General features: G+C 40.9%; 2 protein-coding genes across 17 annotated transcripts in view; both read left to right on the forward strand.

Moving 5' to 3' along the window:
* LOC102088507 (acyl-coenzyme A synthetase ACSM4, mitochondrial) overlaps positions 1–8,128 on the forward strand; it is a 164,663-nt gene extending 156,535 nt beyond the window's left edge. For 10 of the 16 annotated variants that reach the window (XM_065031042.1, XM_065031043.1, XM_065031041.1 and 7 more), the window contains 11 exons: positions 611–818; positions 1,021–1,164; positions 2,040–2,196; positions 3,067–3,146; positions 4,128–4,251; positions 4,518–4,598; positions 4,738–4,839; positions 5,973–6,100; positions 6,230–6,329; positions 6,965–7,084; positions 7,722–8,128. In XM_065031042.1, the coding sequence (XP_064887114.1) occupies positions 611–818; positions 1,021–1,164; positions 2,040–2,196; positions 3,067–3,146; positions 4,128–4,251; positions 4,518–4,598; positions 4,738–4,839; positions 5,973–6,100; positions 6,230–6,329; positions 6,965–7,084; positions 7,722–7,808 (1,331 nt within the window). In that variant the 3' untranslated portion in view covers positions 7,809–8,128. Of the gene's footprint in view, positions 1–610; positions 819–1,020; positions 1,165–2,039; positions 2,197–3,066; positions 3,147–4,127; positions 4,337–4,517; positions 4,599–4,715; positions 4,840–5,972; positions 6,101–6,229; positions 6,330–6,964; positions 7,085–7,721 lie in introns of those variants that run through there. The other 6 variants (XM_065031050.1, XR_010466344.1, XR_010466345.1 and 3 more) reach the window with 6 other exon arrangements.
* A 383-nt stretch (positions 8,129–8,511) lies between these two features.
* Positions 8,512–21,515, forward strand: LOC102088808 (acyl-coenzyme A synthetase ACSM4, mitochondrial). The gene is made up of 14 exons (XM_005505676.4): positions 8,512–8,689; positions 10,886–11,138; positions 11,970–12,180; positions 12,585–12,792; positions 13,170–13,313; positions 14,108–14,264; positions 14,895–14,974; positions 15,717–15,840; positions 16,348–16,428; positions 16,536–16,637; positions 17,001–17,128; positions 17,859–17,958; positions 18,685–18,804; positions 19,630–21,515. The coding sequence occupies exons 2-14, from the start codon at positions 10,941–10,943 to the stop codon at positions 19,714–19,716; spliced, it is 1,740 nt and encodes a 579-aa protein (XP_005505733.1). The 5' UTR covers positions 8,512–8,689; positions 10,886–10,940; the 3' UTR covers positions 19,717–21,515.
* The last annotated feature ends 4,628 nt before the right edge of the window (positions 21,516–26,143 follow it).

Genomic DNA, 26,143 nt, shown 5'->3' on the forward strand with positions numbered 1-26,143 from the left:
CTAAATTGATTCCTCTCCCACTTTGCCCCATGAAAATGTGATTTCAGTCACATTGCACTCAGTATCCAAACTTACGTGTGTTCACATTACAAAATGAATCCAAGCTTGAGGGATATGTTGACTGAACAATGTATGTAACTTACCTGATATCAGTCTATTTATCCCATATCAAAGGTATTAATTCCTTATTGAAATAAACAATTGCTTTATTGCAGATGCAAATATAATCCAAATGCTGGTTTTATGCATATGTTTAAAAGGATGATAATCCCAACACTTCTTTGATGCTTTGTATCTCAGGAAGGAAGTTCTCAAAAATCTTTGAATCTGGATCTTACTGATGATCCAGACACCTTTAATATGGATGACACAAAACTCAGCATCAGTGTTGCAGGATTTGGAGGCCTTTCAGCACCAGATGATCCCAGGTCATTTCTAGGCCACAATTTTGCCCAAGCTCTGCTTTCAAGTACGAGTTGTATTTGACTCCTATTTCTGGAATAATAAGTTTTTGACAAGTAGCTCAGCCTTTCTGTCACTGGGGTCTTGTCCTGTGAACATAATAAAGAGAAATGGTCAGTTTTCTAAATTGCTTGTTGCTTTTTTCCAGGAATTGTCTTTATTCCAGGAACATCCCAATTAACAGCCAAAGACATTTTATACCGACTCCAGGCTTCAAAGGCCAAGTGCATTATTACCAATGACACACTGGCACCTGCAGTGGAATCTGTCACACCTAACTGCCAGTTTCTGAAAAGCAAACTAATTGTAGCCAAAGGGAGCAGAGATGGGTGGCTGAACCTCAAAGAACTCTTTGCGTGAGTATCCAGCTGTTTTACCATCATCCATGTGAGGTGAAGGAACCTGTATCAGTCAGGTGACATTGCTGAGTTTTGGGATTAATTTCCAAAACACTAATGAGTTAGGTTTTTACATCCCTCTGCCAGCTCTCTGTAATCACTGCATTAAGTACAAAAACCCCCTACATGGAGTAACCATCGTATACTATTTCTTCTGCAGGGTGACATCTGCTGACCATAAATGTGTCAAGACAAGGAGTCAAGACCCAATGCTGATCTATTTTACTAGCGGAAGTACAGGCTCTCCAAAAATGGTGGTGCAGTCCCACAGCAGTTACGGAATTGGATTTGCAACCAGTGGCAGGTATACCTTGCAGTTGCGCCCAGTGTCCTGATTAAGTGACATGATTAGGGTTACATTGAAAATGTGACTGTAAAACCTCCAGTAGATGTAGGCATTTAATGAGTGTAGGATCTTGCTTCTTCCTTTCCTTCCCCCTCTCATAGTGAAACCCTCATTACTAAAAACTTCTTGAAGACTCAGCTGAGATCATCACACACAGTGTTCTGTCACTCGAGGGCTGACTGCGGAGTAGCTGTAGGGGTAGTCTCCTTATAGCAAAACCAGATAAAGTTGAGTGCTTTAGTATTGTGTAAAACTTCCTTGAGAGCCAGAGCAACCTTGGACCATAGCGTTATACATTAAAAGTTACAGTTCAGTATGAAACTGTGGCTTGCTACTTATTTGCTTTCATTGAACATCTTTTATTTATGCTTCCCAAAGAGTGAGAAATTTCATGAAAATCAAAGGAACCATTTCCCAAGGCATTCTGAGTTGGAAGCTGGTGGTATAGAGTCCATAGAAGTAATTTGGTTAGTTTCCCAGAGAAATAAGATGTGATTTAGCTGATGTCTGTAATCCACGAGATGGGGAAAGCCGACACCAGACAATCTGTTCGGTTCTTGATCTAGATCCAGATTCTGCAACTTAAGCCAAGGATGTTTTGCACTGTTGAAGAGAAAAACAAACACTGGAAATGTTAAACAGGAGCAAATGAAGGGAAATAAGAGAATGGTTAAGATTCTCTTCAACTCCTACAAAGTTTCTAAAGAGCCCCACTTGCTGATGCTGCATCTTGTAATGGAGGCTTCCCACCCGTTCCTTTAATTATGCTATGACCTGTGCCTGAGTCTCTCACACTCTGTGAAGCATTTTTTTGGTTTCTGCTTTATCACCAGGTACTGGATGAACTTGACTCCTTCAGATACGATGTGGAATACCTCTGATACGGGCTGGGTAAAATCAGCTTGGGGCAGTGTTTTTGCACCATGGATCTGTGGATCATGTGTCTTTGTACACAATATGCCACAGTTTAAACCAGCAGTTATTGCAGAGGTAAGTGTATTATTTTACACTGGGAGTTTTATTTCCATTTTGCACAAATAAGAAAAACCAGCTGGGCTCCAGTGCATGGGTTCCCACTGCTCTGTAGCAGCAGGGACAGTACTTCCCACATACCAAGCAGTTATCCCTCCCTTTGTGCCCCTTGCTAGAGGAACAAGCCTTTCCCTCCTGGTTAGGCCATGAGACATGGCTGCAGTATGGGGGAGGTGTGGTGAAAGATGCAGGACAAAAAGAAGTCAAGCTCACTGCTGTTTTGTCCCACACTTGGCCTAAAGCTCTACTTCAGGTGTGGACTTCCAGCTTCTTTGGGCTCAGGGTGAGCATGGGCCAGTATTCAGAGTATGGCATAGACCTGAATCAGGACCCTGTTATCCTGAATTCTCAATAGTTGCCACAAAACCTATTATTCCTTTCTGCCATTTCACAAAAGCAGTCAGCTGGCGTATTCTCCTCAACGTTAGCCCCTTTCGTGGAGAGTTGACCCAGACTTCCCCAAGAATAAAACTGGAAAAGCTTTGGTCCAGTTCCCTATTGTCACTTAGCCTTGAGCCTGGGACGCAGCTGCCTTGGGAAGGAGAAAACAATCTTAATTGGAACTGCTGCTTTCAGTGGTCATTCAGTTACGTGAGTGATTTTCTGCTGTATTTTCTGCAGCAGTGGGATGGACTGGTATGGCCACTCTGCAGTCAGGGTTCATAGTTACTAATCTGTAGTTATTCTCTGTGTTGAATGTATGTTGGTTGCATTTTACGGTTTTCATTTTGTGGACATTTGAGCACGTAGGTTGTGTTAACCACCTGCACATTTACAAGGTCAGACCTGCCGTTATATTTTCCTTTCAACAAAACTTTGTTTTTCTAGACTCTCTCAAGATACCCCATCACTGTCTTTTGCACGGCTCCCACTGCCTACCGAATGCTGGTCCAACACGATTTGAGCAGGTACTGCACTCATGTCTGTTGCAGGGGTAGCAGAGAGAGGTTGGGATATAATGCTGTGACAGCTCTGGCTGTTTCATTCCTTACGTTGCTTGATTTGTTTCAGCTAAAGGAAATCTAATTAGCGAAATTTGCTCTCAGAAAAGAAAGCTAAGTTCTGAAACATGAGAATAACTAGTCAAACTTTAGGCTATTCAGGCTTCAGGAGTGGATCTTTTCAAAGACAACACAGAGGAAACAAGTGAGATTTTTTTTTAAGTTCTCACTTCCTTTGAACTTGTGGTTTACAGTGAAATTGAAGTCAGGGTTTCAGGCAGCACTGGATCAGGGAACTACTGGAGTACAGTAGAACTGTTGTCACATACTTGAGAATGAAGTGAGTGATTAGAGGACTTCTACATGCTGAGAGCTATTTGGCAGCTGTTCCCACCAGTTTGTTACACTGTGAAATACTCAGCTTTTGAGAAGTGGTCAGGGTGATTTGTAAGGAGTTTTCACACCTTCCATAAGGTATTTCTTCTTCTCACATAGGTCTTTTATTCTGACAAAAGCCAAACCTGGTTTAGCAGAGAGCTCAGACTATGTGTTCCTATTCAACCTACCTTTTACTCTAGAAAATTCTCAGTGTCTTAGTTGATCTTGGATGTTGGCACATAACTCAGCTTTCCATGAACAGCTGATGTGCTTGTCCAGATGTCTCCCTTCTTGTCAGCTCTTCCAAGAAAACACCTTTACTCACCCTTTTTATAGCAAAAAAACCTACTTCCAGTGACTCAGAAATAAAGCACATTATCCTCGCTGGTAACACAAGCAGTGTAGGAGTCCAGTCCCGGACTGTGGAACAGGCTGATTATTGTCATTTCTAAAGTAGCTTGTGAAGTTTTAGGTGTACGTACTTGAAGATGAGGGAGGCTGCCCAGTTCATAGCATTCACTGCTCTTTTCAGAAGTTAAGAATATTATTTGATTTGCTATTCCTCTCAAGCTACAAGTTCACGAGTCTGAGACACTGTTTATCTGGAGGGGAAGCACTCAATCCTGAAGTGATGGCAAAGTGGAAAATCCAGACAGGGCTGGATATCTATGAAGGTTATGGCCAGACTGAAACAGTACGCTTGCATTAATTCTTGCAGTATACCCTTCCAAAGGTAACAATACCAGAGGCACAATGTGCTTGATAAATCAATGGAAAAGGTGAGAATCATATAAATGAACTTTTTTAAAAAGGCTGTATATAATTATGATTGTCTAATTCCAAAATCAACTAGCTGCACATTTTAATGTTTATAGGAAATACTATGACAATAATAAAAGCTAGCCAATAATGAAGTCTAGAAGATGTTGCACAAATTTTTAAAAAAACCCTATTATGCAGGTAACAATATGTGCCAATATGAAAGGAATGGAAATTAAACCTGGCTCTTTGGGAAAAGCTGTTCCCCCTTATGATGTGCAGGTATGTTGATATGTTACATCTGAACTCAGCTGCAGTTGTGGGTATAAGAGTAAGTCAGTCCTTCTCTGTCTTCACTGGACTATAATGCGGATATTCAACTGAGCCTAATGGAAGCAGTGGCACTATGTCCGTTCTGCAGATCATAGATGACCGTGGGGCTGTCCTGCCTGCAGGAGAAGAAGGCTGCATCGCCATCCGAGTTCAGCCTAGGCGACCATTCTGTATGTTCTCTGAGTACTTGGTAAGTTGGAGTTGGCCTGTCTGTGCATGCTGAGGAGCTCGAGAGACCCAGGATGAGGTACTGTTGACTTACTGAGGAACATAATTTCATCCAGCATCTTCACAAGGTCTCTAGTTATCCCCTGCAGCGTGCATGTATCTGCAGCCTGCGTGTATCACCTGTGTCTGAGAAGCCCTGTGTACAGTTGCCTGTCACATAGATGATATGCACAAGATCAACAACACAAAAAACAAGCTACAACACAAAACCCTCAAGCGCAGACAATCATGGCTTTGTGGAAGTGGCGTCTGTAATCTGATATCAGTATTCAAATGAGAAGGTTCTGCCCACTGAAAGCAGAACAGGCTTGAAAACCGTTGAAAACATGTCAGAAGAATGGCCATGGTTCAGGTCAAGGGTCCATCTAAGCTAGTAGTCAGGCTATGGTGGTGCTGAGTTGTAGTGCATACTTCAGAAAACACTACAGTCAGGCAAATATATTCTCCACTGCATTTGAACAATTATATTGAAAAAGCTTTGGGGACCTACCTTTTCTGAATCCCCATGATATTTGGATATTTGTGCCATCCTCAAACAACAATTTGCACAAAGTAATTGCTTGCAATGTGATAAAAAAAATCTTCTTTTGGTTAATTACTATTACTTCAGTTTTTCATTATGTCTTCTGTTGTCAAGGTCTCTTTCCTCTCTAATGTAGACCTTATAAATCAATGTAGATAATGAAGTTTTTCGTGTAGGTCATCTCATTTGTGTTTTGGTTTTGAAGGTTAGGGGTGAAAAGTTTCCATTGACAGGAGGTTATTGTGGCAACCCCCTGCAAGGATAAATTGTTTCTCTGAAGAGAACGGGTTATACATTTCAGTAATTTGCTGTGATGGATGAGCATTTTGATAGAGCACACCCTTTTTTCTCCAGAACATTAATCCATATATACACAAATGCTCTTTTTCACCTCTCACATATTTCTACCACAAAACTGCTAATTCATGCAGCTCTGTTTTTTTTAACTGAAGGCATAAAATAGTACTGAACATACTAGTTTTGACAACAATTTAAAATAATTGTGTTGATTAATTTTAGCACCACTGCAAAGTAAATGCATTACATTTTTTTAAATGTTTGATTGTCGTCAGGATAATCCAGAGAAAACTGCTGCCTCTCTGCGTGGAAATTTTTATGTCACTGGGGACAGAGGGATTATGGATGAAGACGGGTATGTCTGGTTTGTTGGAAGAGATGACGATATAATTAATTCTTCTGGGTAAGTCACTTACTTTTAGGTTTGCTCATTTGCGTGTTAATGATGCTCTGTCTTATCACAAAGTTCAGTCTGGAAAGATGAGGTGAATGGCTGACTTGCTACATCTGTCATATCTGCTTTTTCTGCTAGGTATCGTATTGGCCCATTTGAAGTCGAAAGTGCATTAATACAACACCCGGCAGTCTCAGAGTCAGCTGTGGTCAGCAGTCCTGATCCAGTTCGAGGAGAGGTAAAAAGAAAACCAAGAGATACAGAAAGCAATGCGCCTTATTCTAAGCATGAAGTTCCCTGTATGTACTAGGCTTCATTGGAATTAAATATGTTGCAAGTTTTGAAATTAAAATGGGTTAAAAAAATTTTAAAACCATACCTTGACAGATCTTAGAACTTCCGAATTATTTCCCTGTTCACAGGGTTTGATGTGGGAAGAAGTTTGTCTCTTCAAATTTGTTGTGACATCTTTTGTCTAAGAAATAGAATTTGGTTTGTTTTCCTTTTTGTCACTAAGCACATGGTGGCAATGATATCCAGTAGTTAATTTTTCTTGTTGTATTTGCAACGTTTCTTTGAGCTCTGGGGTGAGATTTTCAGCTCTTTTTTTTCTGTTCTAAAACTTTTTGAAAGTTTAGTAGTGTGTCAAGTTAAGAAGAAAAAAACGCAGAAAAATAGCAGAAAGTCCTATGCTGCAGAATATGTTGTTCATAACTTGGCACTCTGTAAAAAGGGCCAGTGAAAAGGGAAATTAAAGAAAAAAACCCTCAGTTTTTGGCGTTTCTCAATTTTGATACTCAGTTTTGGCAACAAATGCATCCTGTTATTCCCATGTCTGGAAGTTAATGAAGTCCCTTGACTTTTGTGGCACAGGTAGTCAAAGCCTTCGTTGTTTTGGCTCCTGCTTTTGTATCACATGATCCAGAAAAGTTAACTCATGAGCTTCAGCAACATGTCAAGAAGCTGACTGCACCTTACAAGTATCCAAGGAAGGTGAGTACAGCACAGAAAGACAGGTCTTCTAATTAGATCAGAAACTGAAGAGTTTTTGGCCTGCCTTGGCTTCTCTTTAACTGCATTCTGACAAACACCCCAACCATAGCTAAATAAAATAAAATAAATTACAGGGTCTGTTACAGCTGTAGCCTTGGCCTCACTGTATGTGCTAGAAAGGACCCAGAGAGTAGAAATGATAATGTAACTTATCTTTATCAAGGTCCGGTCTTCCTTTCATGAAATCCTAGGGTTTCACAGCTACTCAAATGGCACAAGGCATCCAGCTCTTACCAGTTCCTCCCATGAGCTCTGTTCAGACTCTCAGCCAAAGCAAAGGCAAAATTCCTGCTGGCAGTACAGGGGTTGGAATCCATCCCTTACAGCCAGGAAAGACGCCAGTAACTCCCCATCCTGACCATTGTAACGCTCACTTCATCAGGATTGTGGTACTTATCCCTGTGGGTATTGCCTGTGCAGTCAGCTCAGATGTGTAGTGAGCGATTTCACCATCCCAGCTCCAGGCTGTACAGCTTCTCATCTTTCTACCCCAGCCATAATACAGATGTGTCTTTCCTTGCACCTTGGAGATTAATCAGAATATATTTGGCTACAAGTGAACATTTTTGCCTTTCAGGTGGAGTTTGTTCAGGATCTGCCAAAGACGGCTACTGGGAAAATCCAGAGAAAGGTTCTAAGGAACCAAGAGTGGGGAAGAGGATAACATGACCTGGAAACTGGGGAGAGAAAATTTCCATCATCCATAGCAGCCACAGCGCATCACACTTGGCATATGGTCATGACCCAGAGAACTTGGAGAACATATGGAAAAACAAGATATTGGTGGGGGGAAGGAGATAATGCTCACATAGCTTGAGGATGTGTGGTATTAAAACCACCTTTGCCATCCATCTACACATTTTTGGAAGGGGGAAGGTGTAAGAATTAAGAATGATGAATGGGAGAGAGAAGAAACAGAGCTGGGAGCTTACAAAGGTTTAATTTTTTTACTGGAATTAATATAAACAGCTTCCTTAAAAAAAAAAAAAAAAGTGTAAATACAACATTTTGATAATTACAAATAAATAAGAAATGTATTAAAATAATCTTTGTCCTGTAGTGGGTATCAGCAGTAAAGAAATATTCTCTCTTCAAAAACTGTCACTGTAACATTCCCAAATTCTTCCTGATTGGAAGGAGAAAGATGTGATCTTTAACTACTTCTCTTCATCTCGATGAACTTGTGTTCTGCTTAAATGGTTAAAGTGGAGGAAAAGAGAAGATACAAAGTGCTTTAGGTTAAGGTGCAAATTACACACAGTTAACGATGGTGTAAATGATTATAAGAAAAAGGTTACTCCACAGAAAGAATTGTGCTGCCTGGTCTGTTTTGTGCTATGTTCTGTTCTCATTACTTCAAAAGTAGTAAATGATAAAGTAGAAAGGGTTTTGCTCCAAATCCTTTTTGCCCCAGCGTCCGGGTTTCATGTCTCCAGATGAAGCTCCGTCTTCACAGTGCCTGGCTTGGGAACCTCATGTCCTGAAAGCCGAATGAAGAGGATCTACCCCAGCCAGCTCTCAATCTGTACTATCCACAGCAAACAGGTCAGGAAAACATGATTTTCTGAATTCCTAGTCTTGCTGGTCCTTGAGAAGAAGCAGATGGTACTAAATCACGAAAAGAAATATTTCTGATTCCTATAGCAGTTCAGAGGACTTTGCCATTACTATGTCTTTTCCTCAGTTTCTTACTTCATTTTCACCTCTAAGTTTTCAAGTGAAAAAGTGCTAAAAACTGTTGAAGGCTCTCACAGCAAAACTTTGCACATATTTTTGTAAACCACACGGGAATCCTGGATTTAAAATGTTTTTCATCTTGCCAGTCTCGAAGGCCATTTCCAGTCTGGGAATACTGTTCCTGAATGTTCTTTCTCTCCTTTTTTATTTACAGGCTATTGTGCAGGTTTTGTCATTGCAATACTCGAAATCTGTAGATTAGAGCTAAATCACAGAATTAGAGCAGACTGAGATATGAGAAATATCTTACTTTGTGACTAAAAAGAACACTCAAAAAGATTAAACTTTTCTGCTAAAGGAATGAAAGGTGATCTGTTGGTTTTCAGCATTAACAGTAGAGGTCACAGCCAAATGTTACATTTGATGGAAAACTTGATATTTTTACTGACAGTTGTTTCCTTAAGTAAGAAAAAAACAATAAAAATAAATTCATATCCCAGAATATCACATAAACCCCCTTTATTAACATCCGTTTCAGTGAATATTTAAAAGACCTTTTTTTACCAGTAAAACCTTTTTAGATCAATTCTTTCCACCAGGTCCGTTTTAATAGAGTTTTCATTTAAAATGGAAGTACCACCTAAATAAATTTCTGCTCTGTAATCCTGATTCCTGAAGTGAGTGGCACTTAGGGACATAATAACAATTTTATATCCACATCCTATGTTTCTTTCTCAGGAGCAAATGATATCCTACAGGATTATTTACAGCTGGTCAGTATTTCTCTACCACAATGTCATGTAGCATGGGGAACACCGTGAATTACTGTTGGTTTTGACAAAGTATCTGTGCTGGGGGCAAATCTCCATCCAGATTTTTTGTGCTGTCAGATGTCTCTGAAAAGATTAAGTTGTACAAGTTGAGTTAATTAGCCAGATAAGCAGTTTAAATATTACTGTGAAACCTCCTGTTAATTAATAAGTAATTCCACTGTTAAACAAGTTACTTTTTATTGGAGAATGAAATTTGACCAAAACTGAGATCCATGCATCAGACATGTAAGGATAAACAGTTACAGCTGAAGACCTGGGACAACAGTTAAATGAATACAAAACAAACCTTAAAACCTGGGACAAAGGGCAAAACTTTGCAGCTTTGCTCAGGCCATGGAAATTCCATATGGAAAATAATTTAATCAAGAGTATACACATAATTTTGTAGTAGATTGTGAATAGCTTCATCCTTTGTAAGAACAGAAAATAAAATTAAGCTGTATTTCAACAGTCACTTATCTAACCTTGTATTGAGTTTAGTAACTTGGGTTTAGAGGTCGAAAAAGGAAAACCAGTAGATGGACCCAGGTTTTAGAATCACCATAGGCCTCCAGGACTGGTGGCTCCTGCTCTGACTGCGGGCTCTTCCAGGCACGAGCCAGGTTTTGTTCCACGTTTGGTCATCTTCCTGTGCACTTACGAGAAACCTCTAAATAGCAGTAAAATTTTTAGAGTGGGGCACAGTTCTACAGCAATCTTCTAGACTGCTTATAATAATAATAGTAATATAAAAAGAGAGAAAGGAAGAAAAAAGAGTAGCAATGGAAAGGAAGAAAGTAATCAGACTTGAGAGCTTTTAGGATCCAGAAGCAGTCTGGAAACATCCTTCAGGTCCATGTGAGGGAAAAGGAATCGTGAATCAGCTACTGAATGCTTTAGTGCAAGAACCAGTAACCTCCTTCTAATGCAAACAATACCATCTGATGTTTTGTTTGACTGAAGAGAGTTGTGGGCAGTTAGCAGCCCCAAAGAGCACATCAAGCATCTGTAAGGATCAGCTGAGCTGTGGTCAAGATGCCAGATCAGTACAGTATATTATATCCTCCAAAAGCTGGTGGTAAAAAATGAAAGAAAGGAGGACAGGGAACTTCACATTTAATTGTTAAAAATTCAGTTTGGCTGTGACTAGCCTAAGTGACTTCAAGTAACAGCTCATCAATTCATAACTGAATTTTCTTCGGATAATCTCCAGATCATTTTGTTTATTTTAATTTGTATTTGTTTGTTGCAGGATTAATAGCAACAATTCTGCTAATTTTCTACAGCATCTACGTACATCTTCTGCCATGAAGCTGTTTAAATTACAGACTCTAAAATCATTGTGGACTCTGAAGCCTCCTGATAGGGCTTTCCATGGACACTCCAGGCTGCTTGTCTCTGATGTGCATTCACAGTATGAGTCCATCAGGCGGGGCAAACAGGAAATACCAAAGTACTTTAACTTTGCAAGTGATGTACTGGACAAATGGTCTGAGATTGAAAAGGTAGATGATCTCTTGTGCAGATGAGATACTTTAATTTGAAATTTCGTTTGAAAGAAGTTAGGTTTTTCTCTATTATCAAAATAATCAGTTGCCAAAACCAACTTGTATTAGGAAATTAAGCAAGATCTCATTCTTTCTTGCTTTAGTTCAAAAGTGTCTCTGACTCTTGGTGCTCTCTGTGTAGGTAGAAAAAACAATGGTAAGTCTCTTTTGACTTTGATTTAACCTCATAATGGCTCTGCTTATTCCTTCTGCATCCTATAATATTAGATATTTGCGTCATGAAAATACAGGTAACAATAGCATTGCATGCAAGGGAAAATTCTCCCACAAATGTTTAATTGCCTTGCTCCAAAGAGGATTCTGCATTTGCCCAGGTGCCCTGTAGTCAGAGACGACTTAACTCCCCTCTTCCTGAGCAATCCGACTGGGAAGAGCCCTGGGATACCGTGTTGTCCCGCTGTTTTATTTTGTCCTCTGCCTGTGCTCCCTCTGTTTAACACTATTTCACAACTCGATATCAGTATTATGTTTTGTAGAGGCATTAATGCTCAGCATAAGGCTTAAACTGAAATAGGATCCAGAGTAAGACTTGAGTCTGGATACAGCTGGGCTGATAAAGATTTCAGGTTCAGAAAAGGAGAATTTATTGGGGAATATCTGAGCTTGATCTATCACAAATCTTGATCTCTTAAGGACAAGGGAGAAATAGTAGCTTATATGTCTGTTGTGAAATACTTGGATCTTCCATAATTTGCAGGTGCTTCTGCATTGTGATTTCATGGTCCTTCAGAAGAAAAAATTTGGGGTTTGAATCCCTATATTTTGTAGGTTGGAAAGAGACCTCCAAACCCTGCCTTTTGGTGGGTAAATGGAAAAGGAGATGAAGTGAAGTGGAGCTTTGAGGAGCTGGGGTTCCTGTCTCGGAAAGTGGCCAATGTGCTGACTAAAGTATGCGGACTGCAAAAGGGAGACAGAATTATTGTGATCCTGCCACGAATCCCTGAATGGTGGCTGGTGTATGTGGCTTGCATGCGCACAGGTCAGTATGTCTAAGACTGGTAAATCCGGTTGATGCAAACTGGTAGGGAGGATCAAGAATTTATATTATTTAAAACAGAAAAGTAATGTAGTAATCTAGCAAGTGGCCTGGGTATCAGTTATGCAGGCAGTCCTGAAGGATTTACACAAGGTGTGGTGTGAGAGGTGGCCTGTGCAGCAGGCATGGAGATGCCAGAAGATAGGCAAGAACCACAGAAGTCACCGGGAAAGTCCACGTTTCATTCCTTACAGAAGACCACAAGCAGCCACCATACCCCATTATAATTGTTCAGCTTGGGAGTGCCAGGGCAGATTCATCTCAGAGGTCAGTTTGGGAAGAGTTAATAGTTGAAAAGAATTAGATGTAAAAAATGCCATCCCAAACTAACTGTATTGCTCTTCTAGGAATTGTCATAATTCCAGGAATATCCCAGTTATCAGCCAAAGATGTGTTGTATCGACTCCAGGCGTCAAAGGCCACATGCATCATTACCAGTGACACGCTGGCTCCTGCCGTGGACTCAGTGGCATCTGAGTGTCAGTTTCTGAAAACCAAGTTAATTGTGTCCAAAAGCAAAAGGGAGGGATGGCTAAACCTCACTGACCTGTACAAGTGAGTATGAGATAGGGACACTGCAGTCATGATGCACAAAGCAGACCTGTTGCTCACAAGTGCACATTTACAACTATTCATTGTCTACAAATACTCATCCAGTGCCAAGATTAAGGTGTTAATCGTGACTGTTTCATTGCTGGTCCACATCAGAGTTGTCTACCTAACAGTGGTCTTGTTGTGGGGAGTCTCTACCCTGTTCTTCAGGGGAAGTCTGTCTTTGAGGAAGGTGTAACTCCATATAATAGTCTAACTTGGTGAAAAACTTCTGTGAAGCTTATTTGCAGTAGGAGTTCTGCAATACACAATACTTCATTACATTCTGAAGTCTGTGTAAAGTAACCATTGAAGTTTTGATTGCATTCTCTGTTTTAAAGAAACCAATCTGCTGACCATTCCTGTGTCAAAACAAGGATTCAAGACCCAATGAGTATCTTCTTTACCAGTGGAACCACAGGTTCTCCAAAGATGACTGAACATTCCCAGGGTAGTCTTGGTTTCAGACCCCTTGTAAGTGAAAGGTATGAAACGTTTGAGCCTGGGTCAACATGGGATAATTGAAGCTGTGTAGCAGAACTGATAAAAAAATTACTGAATAAGAAACACCAATGTATGGCCCCAGTTCTCCCTCTGAAATCGGACTAGAAACTCCACCAAATTTCTAGAGGAATAGGGTGATGCCCAGTGTTTCCATTTTCCAATGAATGTCTCTTACCCTGTCTTTAGAGTGGTTCAAAGGACAGCCATCAGCTGGGAATACTTCAGTGCAAAGAACTGAGAGATGCCGTGCTGTTTGGGCTGCAAAAAGCTTTGTGGCCTGTGTAGATGAGCAGAGGCAGAAGTTTATGTTGGTTGCACAGATCACCCTGGTTCCTTAGCAGCCTCAGAACTGAAATAACTGGTGTCCGACACAGAACGCCCTATATTCCTGCCTAGTGGAAAGTCGCGTTATGAAATCCAGACTCCTGTCTTTCCCTTACTTTATCTTATGACTGATGTCATATATGTATGATGTACATGTGTGTATATATATATATATATATATATATATATATTTAAACAAATGTATAGTTAGGTGCCCTTTTATCCTAGCGCTAGTTCATAAAATAAATGTATTCAGAGTGCCTGGTGCCCATGTATCTTGTTAGAAATCTTGGGCTAGTTGTGGTTTTTTTTGTTTTCTTTGTGGTTTGGGGTCGGTTTGGTTGGTTGGTTTGGGTTGTGTGTAGTGTTGGTTTTCTGTGTGTGGGTTGTGGGTTTTTTAAGCAAAAAAAAATTCATTATCTTTTCTTTAATTATTTTCCTCCTCTTCCAGGTACTGGTTGGATTTGACTCCCTCAGACGTTGTATGGTGCACAGCAGACACAGGATGGATACTGGCTTCAGTGGGATCTCTTGTTGATCCCTGGGTTTTTGGATCATGCATCTTTATACATATGCTCCCAAAGATCGAATCAGCAGCCATCCTAAATGTAAGGAAAAGCTCATGGAGATATGTTAATCTGCAGAAAGAGCACAAAAAATAATTCTTAAGAGCATCCGTAGATTTCATTAGGGTTGTGTCCATAGTTATGTTCAAGATGGTGTAACCATTGCATAAAGCCCCTTTTTGCTTTTTTAATGTACACAGAAGGGGCCAAGCCTGTGGTTCTTTCATACATTTTGCTCGGGGCTGGTAAGCATGTGAATGAAAATAATCCAGAAGCACCACTAACTGCTTGCCTTTTATTCTAGTGACTATGAAAGTCATATCAGCTGGTATTACTGCAGACTGAAACTGAAGTGCTTCCCTGCCCACACCAGCCAAGATTAAAGTGAAAACCTCCCTATAATGCAGACAGGGATGAGCTTATCTTGCCCGTGCTCCAAGCTGTGTGGTCTGCGTGTCATGTAGACATGTTAGGGTGGGATTTTGTCCAATCAAATATAGTGTGAATCTCTGTATATTACACCAAGTGTAGGAGGGTTTCTTACTCAATAGAGAACATGTAGTGCTTTTACATGGGAAGGAGAGATACATTTGCTCCCTGTATCACCTGTTCACTGTACATCCACAAAGCAGTTTTTTGTCTGAGCTTCATATATCCATCTTGTTTAACTAGACTCTCTGTGAATTCCCCATTGACACGCTGATTGGTGCTCCAACGTTGTTCCGCATGCTGGTGCAAAATGATCTCTCCAGGTATGTCAAGAAATTACTTTTACTACTATTTAATTTACCCTAACTAAATGAGTGATCTCCCAGATCTAGCTGCTTGACCCAAAATAAGGTAGTAATTTAGTTTAAAGCATCCTTCATAAAAAGACTGTCATACAAAATTTGTGTCTTTTGCTGAGTGTTGTGATCAAACACAGAGAAGCTTGATGTTTTCCCTCAGAAGTCTGAGACTTTCACTACTGAACTTGTGAGCAAATCCCTGAGGGTATGAAATTATGTTAGTTTCTTTATCATAATTTTCAGTTGCCACATTAATTGTCCATGTTTTGGGAAGGACTGTCATCCTGGAAAGTCTGTGCAACGTAACTGTGAGGGAGTGCCCTGGGTCAGTTGTACATCATCCCGCGCTCCAGTCTCACTGCCACTCTCCCTCCCCTCTTGCACTTGCTCGCTTGGGCTGCTGCAGAGGGACAGCGATCAGGGCCCTGGCTCAGCTCATCGCTCTGTGATTAGTTACAGGCATGTCCTTAAATCCCAGCTGACTTCCGCAAAATTTTTACTTTATTTTTCATGTGTGTTCGACTGCTACTGCTCATTTGTGTAGTGTTGAGCACAGGCTGATATCCTTGCTGTATCAGGAGCCAAACAATCAGGAATCCTCTGATTTCCCCACTTCATGGGGCTAACTCTCCCAGCAAACAACTCTCCAGTAATGTTTGTTTATGGCTGCATGCATTTAAGTGCTGTGTTTTAACTCCCTGTGAAGGTACAAATTCATGAAGCTGAAGAACTGCATGAGTGGAGGGGAGCCACTCAACCCCGAAGTCATGGAGCACTGGAAAAGCAAGACTGGGCTGGACATCTGTGAAGTGTATGGGCAGACTGAAACGGTACATCTGTAGGATCGATAATCCATTAAAACTTTGTAATTTCTTTTTGCTTCACAATGTTTAAATGTTTGTTTTCAAAGAACACGGCCAGTTTCTTCCTTCACGTTTCTGCGAGTGTTTCAGTAATCTGCTCCCCGATAACCTCTGAAGGAACACCCTTCCAAGGCTCTCCTCACAGAACCTGCTCGAAACGTGGATTGCTGGGAGATGTGCTCTAATCTATAGGTGTCCCTAAGCAAATTCCAAGTGAGAGTGACAGGCAAGAGGGCAGAGTTTGAATGTAAGTAAGAAGACTGGTTAGCAGAGGGCATGAATTCTTTGCAGAAAATGGAACAGGATTCTTTCAGACAGTTTCTTGATTTTGCTTATCTGTACCATACAGCACTGACACATAAGAGCCTGTGAATCTTAATTCCTTACTTTGGAATTACTCTAGGAAATACATTTAATGAATTGAATGTAGCAATATTCTATGGCAAAACTTTGTTTTGATTTTTATTTTTACAGGGAGTAGTCTGCTGTGTTTTTAAAGGAATGAAGATTAAACCTGGATCAATGGGGAAGGCAGTTCCCCTTTATGATGTTCAGGTTTGTTGGCTGCTTTTTAGGGTCTTTGACAGGGCACTTTTGGTTGGTTGGTTTAGTGGTTTTGTTTTTCTCCATTGGACTAAAATATGTGTTGTTTTTCATTCTAGATCATAGACAAAAATGCTAATATTCTGCCTCCAGGACAACAGGGTGAAATTGCTATCAGAAGCAAACCTTTAAGACCACTTGGTTTATTCTCTGAATATGTAGTAAGGACTTTATTTTGTTCCTCATCACCACCAATCTCCCCAAAATCTCTCCAATTGCATAGTGGTTCAAAAGACTGAATATTTTTCACCAGTTTTTTATTTATTGCCAGAGTAATTTGTTTGTTTGGATTGGAGGATGTTAGAAAAGGGAAGAGAAGAATTTGCTATAGAGTTAAATTTTTTAAGGAATCAAAATATTTTGGGGTTTTAAACCTATTTTATTTTATAGCAATGTCAGTACAATTCTTGAACATTCCTGACTGAAAAATGAAGTTGTGGTACATTTTCTTCATGTGCATTATAGCACAACGTACAGCTAATGCATGCTCAAAATCTAACCTACTGTTTGTAAACCACTTCAAGGATAACCCAAAGAAAACTGCAGAAAGTGAACGTGGGGATTTTTATGTCACTGGAGACAGAGGGATTATGGATGAAGATGGATATTTTCAGTTTATTGGAAGAGATGATGACATCATCATTTCCTCAGGGTCAGTTTGCGTGCTCCCTCTCTAAATCTGCCATTGTGTAATCTCACATGTTGTGTTCGGAGCTTCTGACATGATATTCCTGTGATGAATGTATTGACCTCTTGACTTAGAAATACTTGCAGCTGTTACCACCTTTCATGGACCTGCATTATCTCCTTGGTGATGTCTGTGGCATCTCTGTATCCATTTCCCCTACAACACCTCATCTGCCCCAACAAAGAGTGAGGACTTCCATTGGCAGAGGAGGGATTTTGATCTAGTTTGGTTTTTGACTAAAATTGAAGGATGTCTCTATTGGAGTCAAAAAAGCATTGAAACGTTTTATTTTTAACATGTTGAAATGAAACAATTTGATATTGTATGATATGATACCGTGCTGTGGCATCGGCTGGTGCTGCAAACCCCGGCTGTCAGGGTGGATGGAGCCGCAGGAAAGGAGGGAAATGGAGAGGTGTCCGCAGCCTCAGCAGCCCTCTGCCACAGGGCCACCGTGAAATGCTCCTGCCTTCGAACACAACCAACTTTCCCACTCTGCCTAAAGTTTCTATAGTTGTTTTTTGTTGTTGATGTGTTCTGTGGCTTTTGTTTTGTGCTGTGTTTGGTTGGTTTGTGTGTGGTTTTGTTGGTTGGTTTGTTTGTTTTCCTTCAATATGACAATTAAAAACCATTTTGTTAATTTTGGTTTTCCAGCTCATAAAGGCAAATCCTACATTTTTCTTTCTGTACCTAGATATCGCATCGGGCCATTTGAAGTAGAGAGTGCCTTGATAGAACACCCAGCAGTGGTAGAAACAGCAGTTATCAGCAGCCCAGATCCCCTCAGGGGAGAGGTAATGATGCTGAGCAGTGATTGGGGAAGCAATATGTTTGTCTAAATATATAACTCTATAAAGCTGTTCCTACTTTACTGAATAACCTGCAGCTCTGAGGTAATCATGTCATCATAGATAATCCTACGGGGGGTGACAGGCAAAATCCCTTCCCATTTACATGCATTTGCTCTTCTTAAGTTCTTTTCATCCCAAGGGGGCTTTCTCTGTGGAGAACTGTACAGTGATGTTTACCTTCCCCAATCAGACCTTTTTGTTGTTAAACAGTTGCCTATACATTGAAATTGTCTTTTCTGGCTTTCTTTGTGTAGCCAAAGTTGTACTGGAACTGCCCCAGCGTTAGTCTTGAGCTACCCATATGGCGAAAGCACAGTCCTGTGCTGGGATGATATGGGCCTACTGCCCTCAGTGTCAACTTTGGAGAGAAACAAAGTGTCCCTCGGCTTCAGGGAGATCTCTGCGGAGACACCTCTTACTTGGCCCCTGCTGAGAGGACAGAGCAAATGCTCCTGCTCTGTAATGAGGGCAGGAAAACTGTGCTTTCAACCTTTCCTTTTGCAGATACATGTGCAGAAGCTGGGCACAACCATTTCTTATATTGCACTGGTTTCTCTGTTCCTCCCTTTTGTGTGTCATGACTCTGAGCAGCGCTGCTCACTGGTAACCTGTGTATCAGCTCTTACAAATGGATGGTGTCAGATCACTTTTATTGACCATATCTTGCAGGTTGTGAAAGCATTTGTGGTCCTGTCCCCCACCTTTTCATCCAGTGACCTGGAGAGCTTAACCCGTGACTTGCAGGAGCATGTCAAGAAAACTACTGCTCCATATAAATACCCTAGAAAGGTAAATGCTTCTGAGGAGAGACTTTAAACCAGAGCACCCTTCCATAAATCTCAGGAGAATTACTATTTGGATTTTCATGATTCACCCAACAGTGGTAAAGTTTCAGCTAGAGCACTGACTCCAGAAAATCTTTCCTGAATAACATTAGTTTACATTGCTTTTCGTGTATTGGAGTAAAGTGCTTGTTTAAATCTTTTGAGACTTCATATCATATCCGAGTTAAGTCTGCATGTTCTAAGTCAGGCTCGCAATCATAGTTCTCCATTTTGTGTTTAATCTTCAACCAAGTGCTCTTCAGTGACTTTAGGGTAGTACAGGACTGACTCTGGGTGAGCTTTTATCTACTGGTCCTCACAGGTAATAAATAGGATGAAAGCCCAGGAGGATACCTTTGGTATTTCCCAGTCATTGCAGCACTACAGGAAAAAAGCTACTAGCGGTGCTCTAGTTCACTTGTGCAGAACTTGTAGGAACTAAGGACCATTAAAGATACTGTACCAATAACATCTTTTTTATTTTCTTTTTGTCATTCTTCTCTGACATCTGGTAGCATTTCGGTATTAATCCTTCTGGTACAGTACTTATATTACATTACTCAGTTTGGTTAGCTGGGAGGCAGCTACACAGATGTTTTACCATCTGGGCAGCCAAAGAAGTTGTTTTCACTAGTGCTGCCTTCATTTGACTTGGACTCTTAATATATCCTTTAGGCAAGCAGCTTCTACTGATGGGAGTCCACTCAGATTTTCACCTATGCTGAGAGCCAGTCTTGGAAAACCAGCTCTGTAGAACATGCTGCATTGTTTTCTGTCTTTTTTTATTTAGGTGGAATTTGTCCAAGAGCTGCCAAAGACAGTCACTGGGAAGATTAAGAGGAACGAATTAAGAAAAAAAGAGTGGGGACGGATGTAGTATTATTTGGAATTTAACAGAACTTCTTTCTTTCCATTAAGAGTGTATAAATTTCTCTGACATCTGCCCTCCTTCTGATCTAGTTTTGTTAAATGTCTGAGCATCAAAAACTATAGAGAACACCAAGATGTGTTGTTTGTGCCTGCGTGCAAAGCTTCTAATGTCAGTACCATGGTTTCAGTTCCTGAAGCACTACTGGGAAGGGGAACAAACCATACAAATACATTCTAGTCCTGAATGTCTAGAAGTTCACCAGGATTTGGCTGGTGACCCATCTCTTTCGGACAGCATCCAAAATCAGTGAAGAGATATTGCTGATATCGATTGTCTAGCTCCAAGCTGCAGAAGAATCGGGTGTAGATTTGAGTGGTTCATATGCTCTATCCTTAAATGCTTCTGCTTCCCGGATCTGCCATCCAGATCAAACCAGCAAAGCCTTTTGGTCCATTTCCTAGATATGTGCTAAGGCATCAAACACATTTTGGGGAATATTTTCAGTTCACTGATGACTTTTGAAGTGCCTCCCTCCAAGTATGTGTGCTGAGCTGCCTAAAACACCTAATGTATGTGTATATTGAGAAATAGCTATACCTGTGAGGGGAATCTTGGCTTGTGTTAACATTGTAAAGATGTAGATCGGCGTTTTCAAATACATCTGAGGAGACAAAGAGGCATCTAACTTCCTTTTGATTTCAGAAAAATTAGGGGTGCCTACGCCTATTTGAAGCTCTGGCAATGACTTCCTGGAATCCCAATGAGATCCTATACCTTGAAGCAATGTCCCCTAACTATTCTTCTTAAGACAACCATTAAACAAATGTGGCCTCAGTCACCTCTCTTCTTGACTGCTGTGAGGACATGATGTGGGTGTCCAGACACCAGTGAAGAATTCCTGTCTGCTGGGAACTCCTCTGTGCTCACTATAAGTAATTTAAAGGCACATTTGTGGAGCTCAATAAGCGATTACCAAAAAAAATTGTCCAGCATCTGGCTCAGGAACTTGTATTTCCACTGGCTTGAAAGACATTTGATTGTAGAAAATTGCATTATTCATCTTAGTTTTTCTATTGAACGTTATTCACCAAGTTAGTGATTGCCGAGTGCTGCCTTACTCTAGCTTTCTCCTTTAGGTGGTAAAAGCTTTTATTGTTCTGTTTCCTGAATTTACATCTCATGATCCTGAAAAATTAGTCCTTCAGCTGCATAAGCATGTGAGAAAAAGTTGCTACACCTTACAAATACCCCAGAAAGGCAAGTATTACTGCATTCTGAATATATAAATAGCTTCTTGTGATGCACCCTAGAATTAAAACTCTTATAATCAAACCTAAGAACCAGATTAAAAATGCAATTGGATTATATTTTGGAATAATAGAATTTTGCTTTTTTTCCTGTCTTTGGCTCCCCTCAGTCCCTGCACAGGGTTCCAGCAACAGTGATGCAGGGCTTGAATTTCCCTTCCCTTTTCCAGGGCAACAACTTTGTTCTGGGAGATGAATTTTTTCTCTTCTAGATTCAGTTCAGAGCAGAGGGAAAACATGTTGGACATTTGAAATGAAATCCCATTTTTGGAGTAGAATAACTAGAAATAGCATTAGATTTTTAAGTGCAATCATAAAAGCATGTTGAAAAATGTAATCTAGCCACAATTTCAGAATCTGTTTCTTTTAAAGCACATTCAAATTTCACATGTAAGTACTTTTTAGCAAAGTAATCCACGTTGTCCGAAGTGAAGTAATCAGATTGCTCATGTAATCCATTTATTATGTGTAAGTAATAAATTTTTAAACATCATCTAATTATGACCTTGGGAAGTAGTTGGTTTTTAAGCATTCTTATAAATATAATGCTGGGACAGATTATTGTGGTGGGGTACTGCTCTATGTTTGGCTATAAACAGACCTGGCTCGATTTCCCCAAGCCCGGTACTAGTGGTGTGAATTGCTCGCTGCAGCAGGGAACGTCTTGCTCAAGATTCCTCTCTGCTGCTGTCACAGACTTCTCGATCTGTACATTGGGTCAGTCAGACTCCCCAGCATGCTCGTGCAGTTTTGTAATGATACAAAACCTGAACTTGAGCAGAAAACAAGTGAAGAAATGAAGAGGTGATCCGAAACATTTCTGTTCGGTCTGCGGGCAAGAGTCCCAGTTCTGCCTCATCAGACGGGGCTTCGTGAAACCAAGTAAAGCCCTTTAGCTGCTCCGTTTGAAGTCCAAGCTGTGCTCAGATTCAGTGGTGTGTGATTGTCCTGCACTACTGATTTGAGGAATTACTGAGTCTCCCAACTGATGGGCACGGGGACTGCGGTGCTGCCTGCCTGCTGCATCTTCAGAAGAGCCCGTAGCTTTTAAAATCACGGGTTTGCTGCAGAAGACGAACACAGCTTGGAATCGAGCTGTGTCACAGTGCTATGGATTGTTGTTATTTCTCTTTACAGAGAATCAGAGTTTGTTCGACAACTACCAAATATGATCTCTGGGAAAATCCAAAGGAATAAACTAAGGAACAAAGGATAGGGAAGAGCTCAGCTTTGCTGCCGAGATCCTGAGCAGAACATGCTCATCCTGTTCCCTTATCACTCTTATGAGGTGCTGGACAACCTTCTGAATAAGAGTAGAAGATACCAATTATTGTTCTGGTGCTTTGGGGGTGTTTCTAGAGCAATACATTCCCTATAATTTTAAATGTAGGTGGGAGAAACTATTTTGAAAATAATGAAAAAAGAAGGGAAATCAGACTTGCCTTTAGCTTTTGCCTTTATTTTTATATGTGCATTGTTATCACTGAAAGCCACAAAGTATGCAACTATGTGTCAAATGTTATTTTGTGACAATGTTTTTAATAATTGTTGATGATCAGACTTCCAGCTTTTGCCAGTGCTGGGTTAACGTATAGTTTCAGGATTAAATACAATCAAGTATTTCCTGGACCGGGTAGTCAGTTCAGACTGTGAGATATTTCCATAACAGTCAAGCACAGTTACGTGGGTACAGGTGCAGCAGAGGTTTAGATCATCCCTGCTAGGTCACATCTCACATTTCTTGTGACCCCTCTGTAGCACTTGCACCTCACACAGTGTTGCTATAGCGCAGCCTATGTACTCTTTATTCTTGCTTCAGAAGGTATAAGTAGTAGTTGAACTCTGTGACCGATGCTGTATTTACTGGGAGCACAAAAACACCAGTGAACCAAAATAACCCCAGGGTTACTTATCTCAAAATTTCCTGGTTCTGCTATAAACCCACTATGCCGTACCCATGAGCACACCTGCTGTTCTATTAAGAGCCTGGGAAAATGGCAAACGTGCTGCGTAGTAAAGCTGTTGGTGACCTTTCAGGACAACTAATTGAGTTATTAACTGGCACACAAACGCAAGTCCCAGGGGAGGCTGTGCCAGGAGGGCTCTGCAGGTGGATCTCACCTCTTTCATACCCTTAAGCTCTGAAATGGATATTGCTTTGCTCTCCAGCTACAAAGCACGTAATTGCCTGAGGTCAAAAACAAAGAGAAAACAAATACACAAAATGCTGCGTCCGTGTAGATTACATCAATTTAAATGAATCTGAGCTTGCACTGCTGAAACCAGGGGATAGGTGAAAATTAGAAAATTAGGAGTTAGGAGCAGAATTAGATCTCAAATGAAAAATAAACCCCACTCTCTGGAGTATTTGCATCCTGAGAGTGTTACATTTTTTTAAGGAAATACAAAAGCAACTGAAAGGAGGTGGGTTTGGTTTTTTTATTAATTGGTCTTTTGGAGATTAATTCCACAGCATCTTTAGGCTGCCTCCTGTCCAAAGGGGTGTGCTTGAAGGGAGCAACAGACCTGTCAGAGAGAAGTGCATCATCTGCCCCGGCTGGTTCTCTGTTACACTGCCATCAAGAGCTACTCTGAATTCTGCTTTCTGGGACCAGGTAGTAACATTTGGGGAGCAAATGGGAAACTTCTCTGGATTTCGTTGCTACTGCCATGAAAATCACTGGTCAGCTGTTTTTCTCCAAGTGTGCTGGTGGAAGGCTGCTACAGTATGCTCACTTTTTGAAGGTTTTCATACTTCTTATTTGTTTGCTCTAGGACTTAGAGGACAAATTAGGCTCACCCATCTGTGTGTGTATCGTCCATCATTATTGCACTGAATAATGGCTAATGACATTTCCAAACAGTAGCAGCTGTGTTGTCTGCCTCAAAATGTATTTACGTGGTGCAGGCAGCCAGCGGGATGTCACTAGAGCTGCTGCTGTAAACCTGAATGCTCTGAGGAATTTACCTTGTTTTACCCAGGGAAAAGGGCCAAATCGGGCTGCCTTGCAAACTTGTGAGCAAACTCACTCATTGATTTCAGTCTCTCCACACTGGGTTGAAGACAGCCTCAATGCCCTCTCGTGTACACGTGTTAGAAATACCTTGTGTTCAGTGGCACTGTGTGTGTATGTTACACAGCTCAAAAGCCCCTTAGCAGCCACAGTGAAGTGAGGAATGGGAGAAGTTATTGCAACGTGGGGAGAGCAGGCGGAAGATATTGTGCCCTGTTACAGAGGTGTAAAGTTCTTCAAACCCTGACCCAAACATTCTTGCTCTGAATCTCACTGTATATGCTCCTGAAGCGTATATTCAAAGAACTGAGCACTGCACTGTGTTTTTCTCCAGGTTTCACTGGGAATTTCATGTGGTTATCATTGCCCCGTCTATTTTAATTTCCCTCACTGAGTACGTGGGCTTCCAGGCACCTTAAGACAGTTACCCTTGCTCCCAATCTTGGTTCAAAAATAATAAGAGGAGAAGCAGAACCAATTAAATAGCAGACAGATAAGAAAAATGGGGTCATTCTCTTTTAAAATCATCTTAACATCAGTCAACAGTGTCACTTCAGGCAGTCTGCTGTGTGCCCTTTTTAAAAAGCGTTAAAATGAGAGACAGGTAGCCTATAATTACTTCATTCAGCTTTGAGTGCCTGCTTTTTCAGAATATCATATGGAATTTACCAAGCTGGGGAGGATCATCTCATCACAGTGAACTCTGCAGCAGTAGGTTGGGGGAGCTGGCTCCAAGTCCACAGTGAGACACAGAAGACGGGGAGAGGTTGTACACGACTTGTGCAAAGACACTGACTCCACATTGGACAGTTTACTTCTGAGTAATTTCAGAGCTTGCTTTCAGTTTGCAAAATTGACTTGAAAGCTTTCAGATACCCCTCACACACAGCAGTCCTGTGGTGTTCCAGGAAGACTGGCCATTGATGCCTGCAGAGATTCCACACATGGGCTCTAACAGCCTGGTTCTGCCTTTCCATGATCCATTACTGCCATGGCTGCTGTCTGTGTTTGTTGTTTCTAGCAGCATCTCTGACTGGTTCCTGGCTCTGATCCCTAATTATACCCTTATTGTATCTATATAGAATAATAGAATCATTTAGGTTGGAAAAGACCCCTTTCATTCCTATACACAACACTCTCACTGTATAGGAATGAAAGGGGCCAACAAACCCAGCTCTTTGTCGGATAATTAGGAAAGGAGATGAAACAAAATGGAGATTTGAAGTGCTGGGTTTCCTGTCCCACAAAGTGGCCAACGTGCTCTGTGGCCCACGTGGTCTGCAAAGAGGAGACAGAGTTTTAATGATGCTGCCCCAAATCCCAGAGTGGTGGCTGCTGAACGTGGCTCGTATGCAAACAGGTGAATAGTATCATTCCTAATGGTCTGTAGACTGTTAATTTCTATGCTGAAAGTTGGTTAACGATTCATTAAACAATTAAATTTCTTATTTGAGTTTGTAGTTTGAACATTTGACAATCAAAGGTGCTGACAGAGCCAGTCTCTTATGACTGATAGAATTACCTTAATAATTTTTCTTTCGCTTTCTGTGGTTTGTGTTGTGTTAAAACAACATGGTTGTCTTCACTCAGTTTGATTTACCTTCAGCAGCCTTAAGCTCAGGCTGATGGCCTTTACTGCCCCCAGATTCTACTTTCTACTTTAATTGTGACTGGAGCGAAGGATCTTGTAGCAACAGAAGCTATTTTGTACTTCAGATTTGCATATCTGTATTCAAGCTCAGGGGTGTGGGACTTGTTTTACATTCTTCTCCTTTCTGCATTGAATGATGCTGGTATTCAAAAAATCAGGAGAAGCTATGAAGTGATCAGGACTGAAAGTGAAAAATACCTTAAAAATTTCCCATTTTATTGTACTTTGTGGTGTTATCATCATCCCAGGGACAATACAACTGACAGCAATGGTTGAATGTTCCTATGGAAGCTTTGGTTGGGGTTGGAAGGTAAAGTATTCAGATGGTTATGCCTTTACAGCTCTGAAATGTGAAGCAAACAGAAGAGGTTTTTCTATGTGATAAAATTATGATAGATGATGAAGGTCCCCCAGTACTGTATGTGTCATTTCTTTTGGTCCCCTTTGGTGAATTGTACCCA

This window comes from Columba livia, chromosome 15 (assembly GCF_036013475.1).
Source record: "Columba livia isolate bColLiv1 breed racing homer chromosome 15, bColLiv1.pat.W.v2, whole genome shotgun sequence".
In the NCBI taxonomy this organism is placed as follows: domain Eukaryota; kingdom Metazoa; phylum Chordata; class Aves; order Columbiformes; family Columbidae; genus Columba; species Columba livia.

What these genes read in the sequence shown, in the direction of transcription:
- LOC102088808 (XM_005505676.4), top strand. Translation starts at nt 10,941, where the DNA reads ATGAAGCTGTTTAAATTACAGACTCTAAAATCATTGTGGACTCTGAAG. An exon ending in GACATCATCATTTCCTCAGG is followed by an intron (nt 17,129 to 17,858) that starts GTCAGTTTGCGT and finishes TTCTGTACCTAG; the next exon opens with ATATCGCATCGGGCCATTTG. An exon ending in CATATAAATACCCTAGAAAG is followed by an intron (nt 18,805 to 19,629) that starts GTAAATGCTTCT and finishes TTTTTTATTTAG; the next exon opens with GTGGAATTTGTCCAAGAGCT.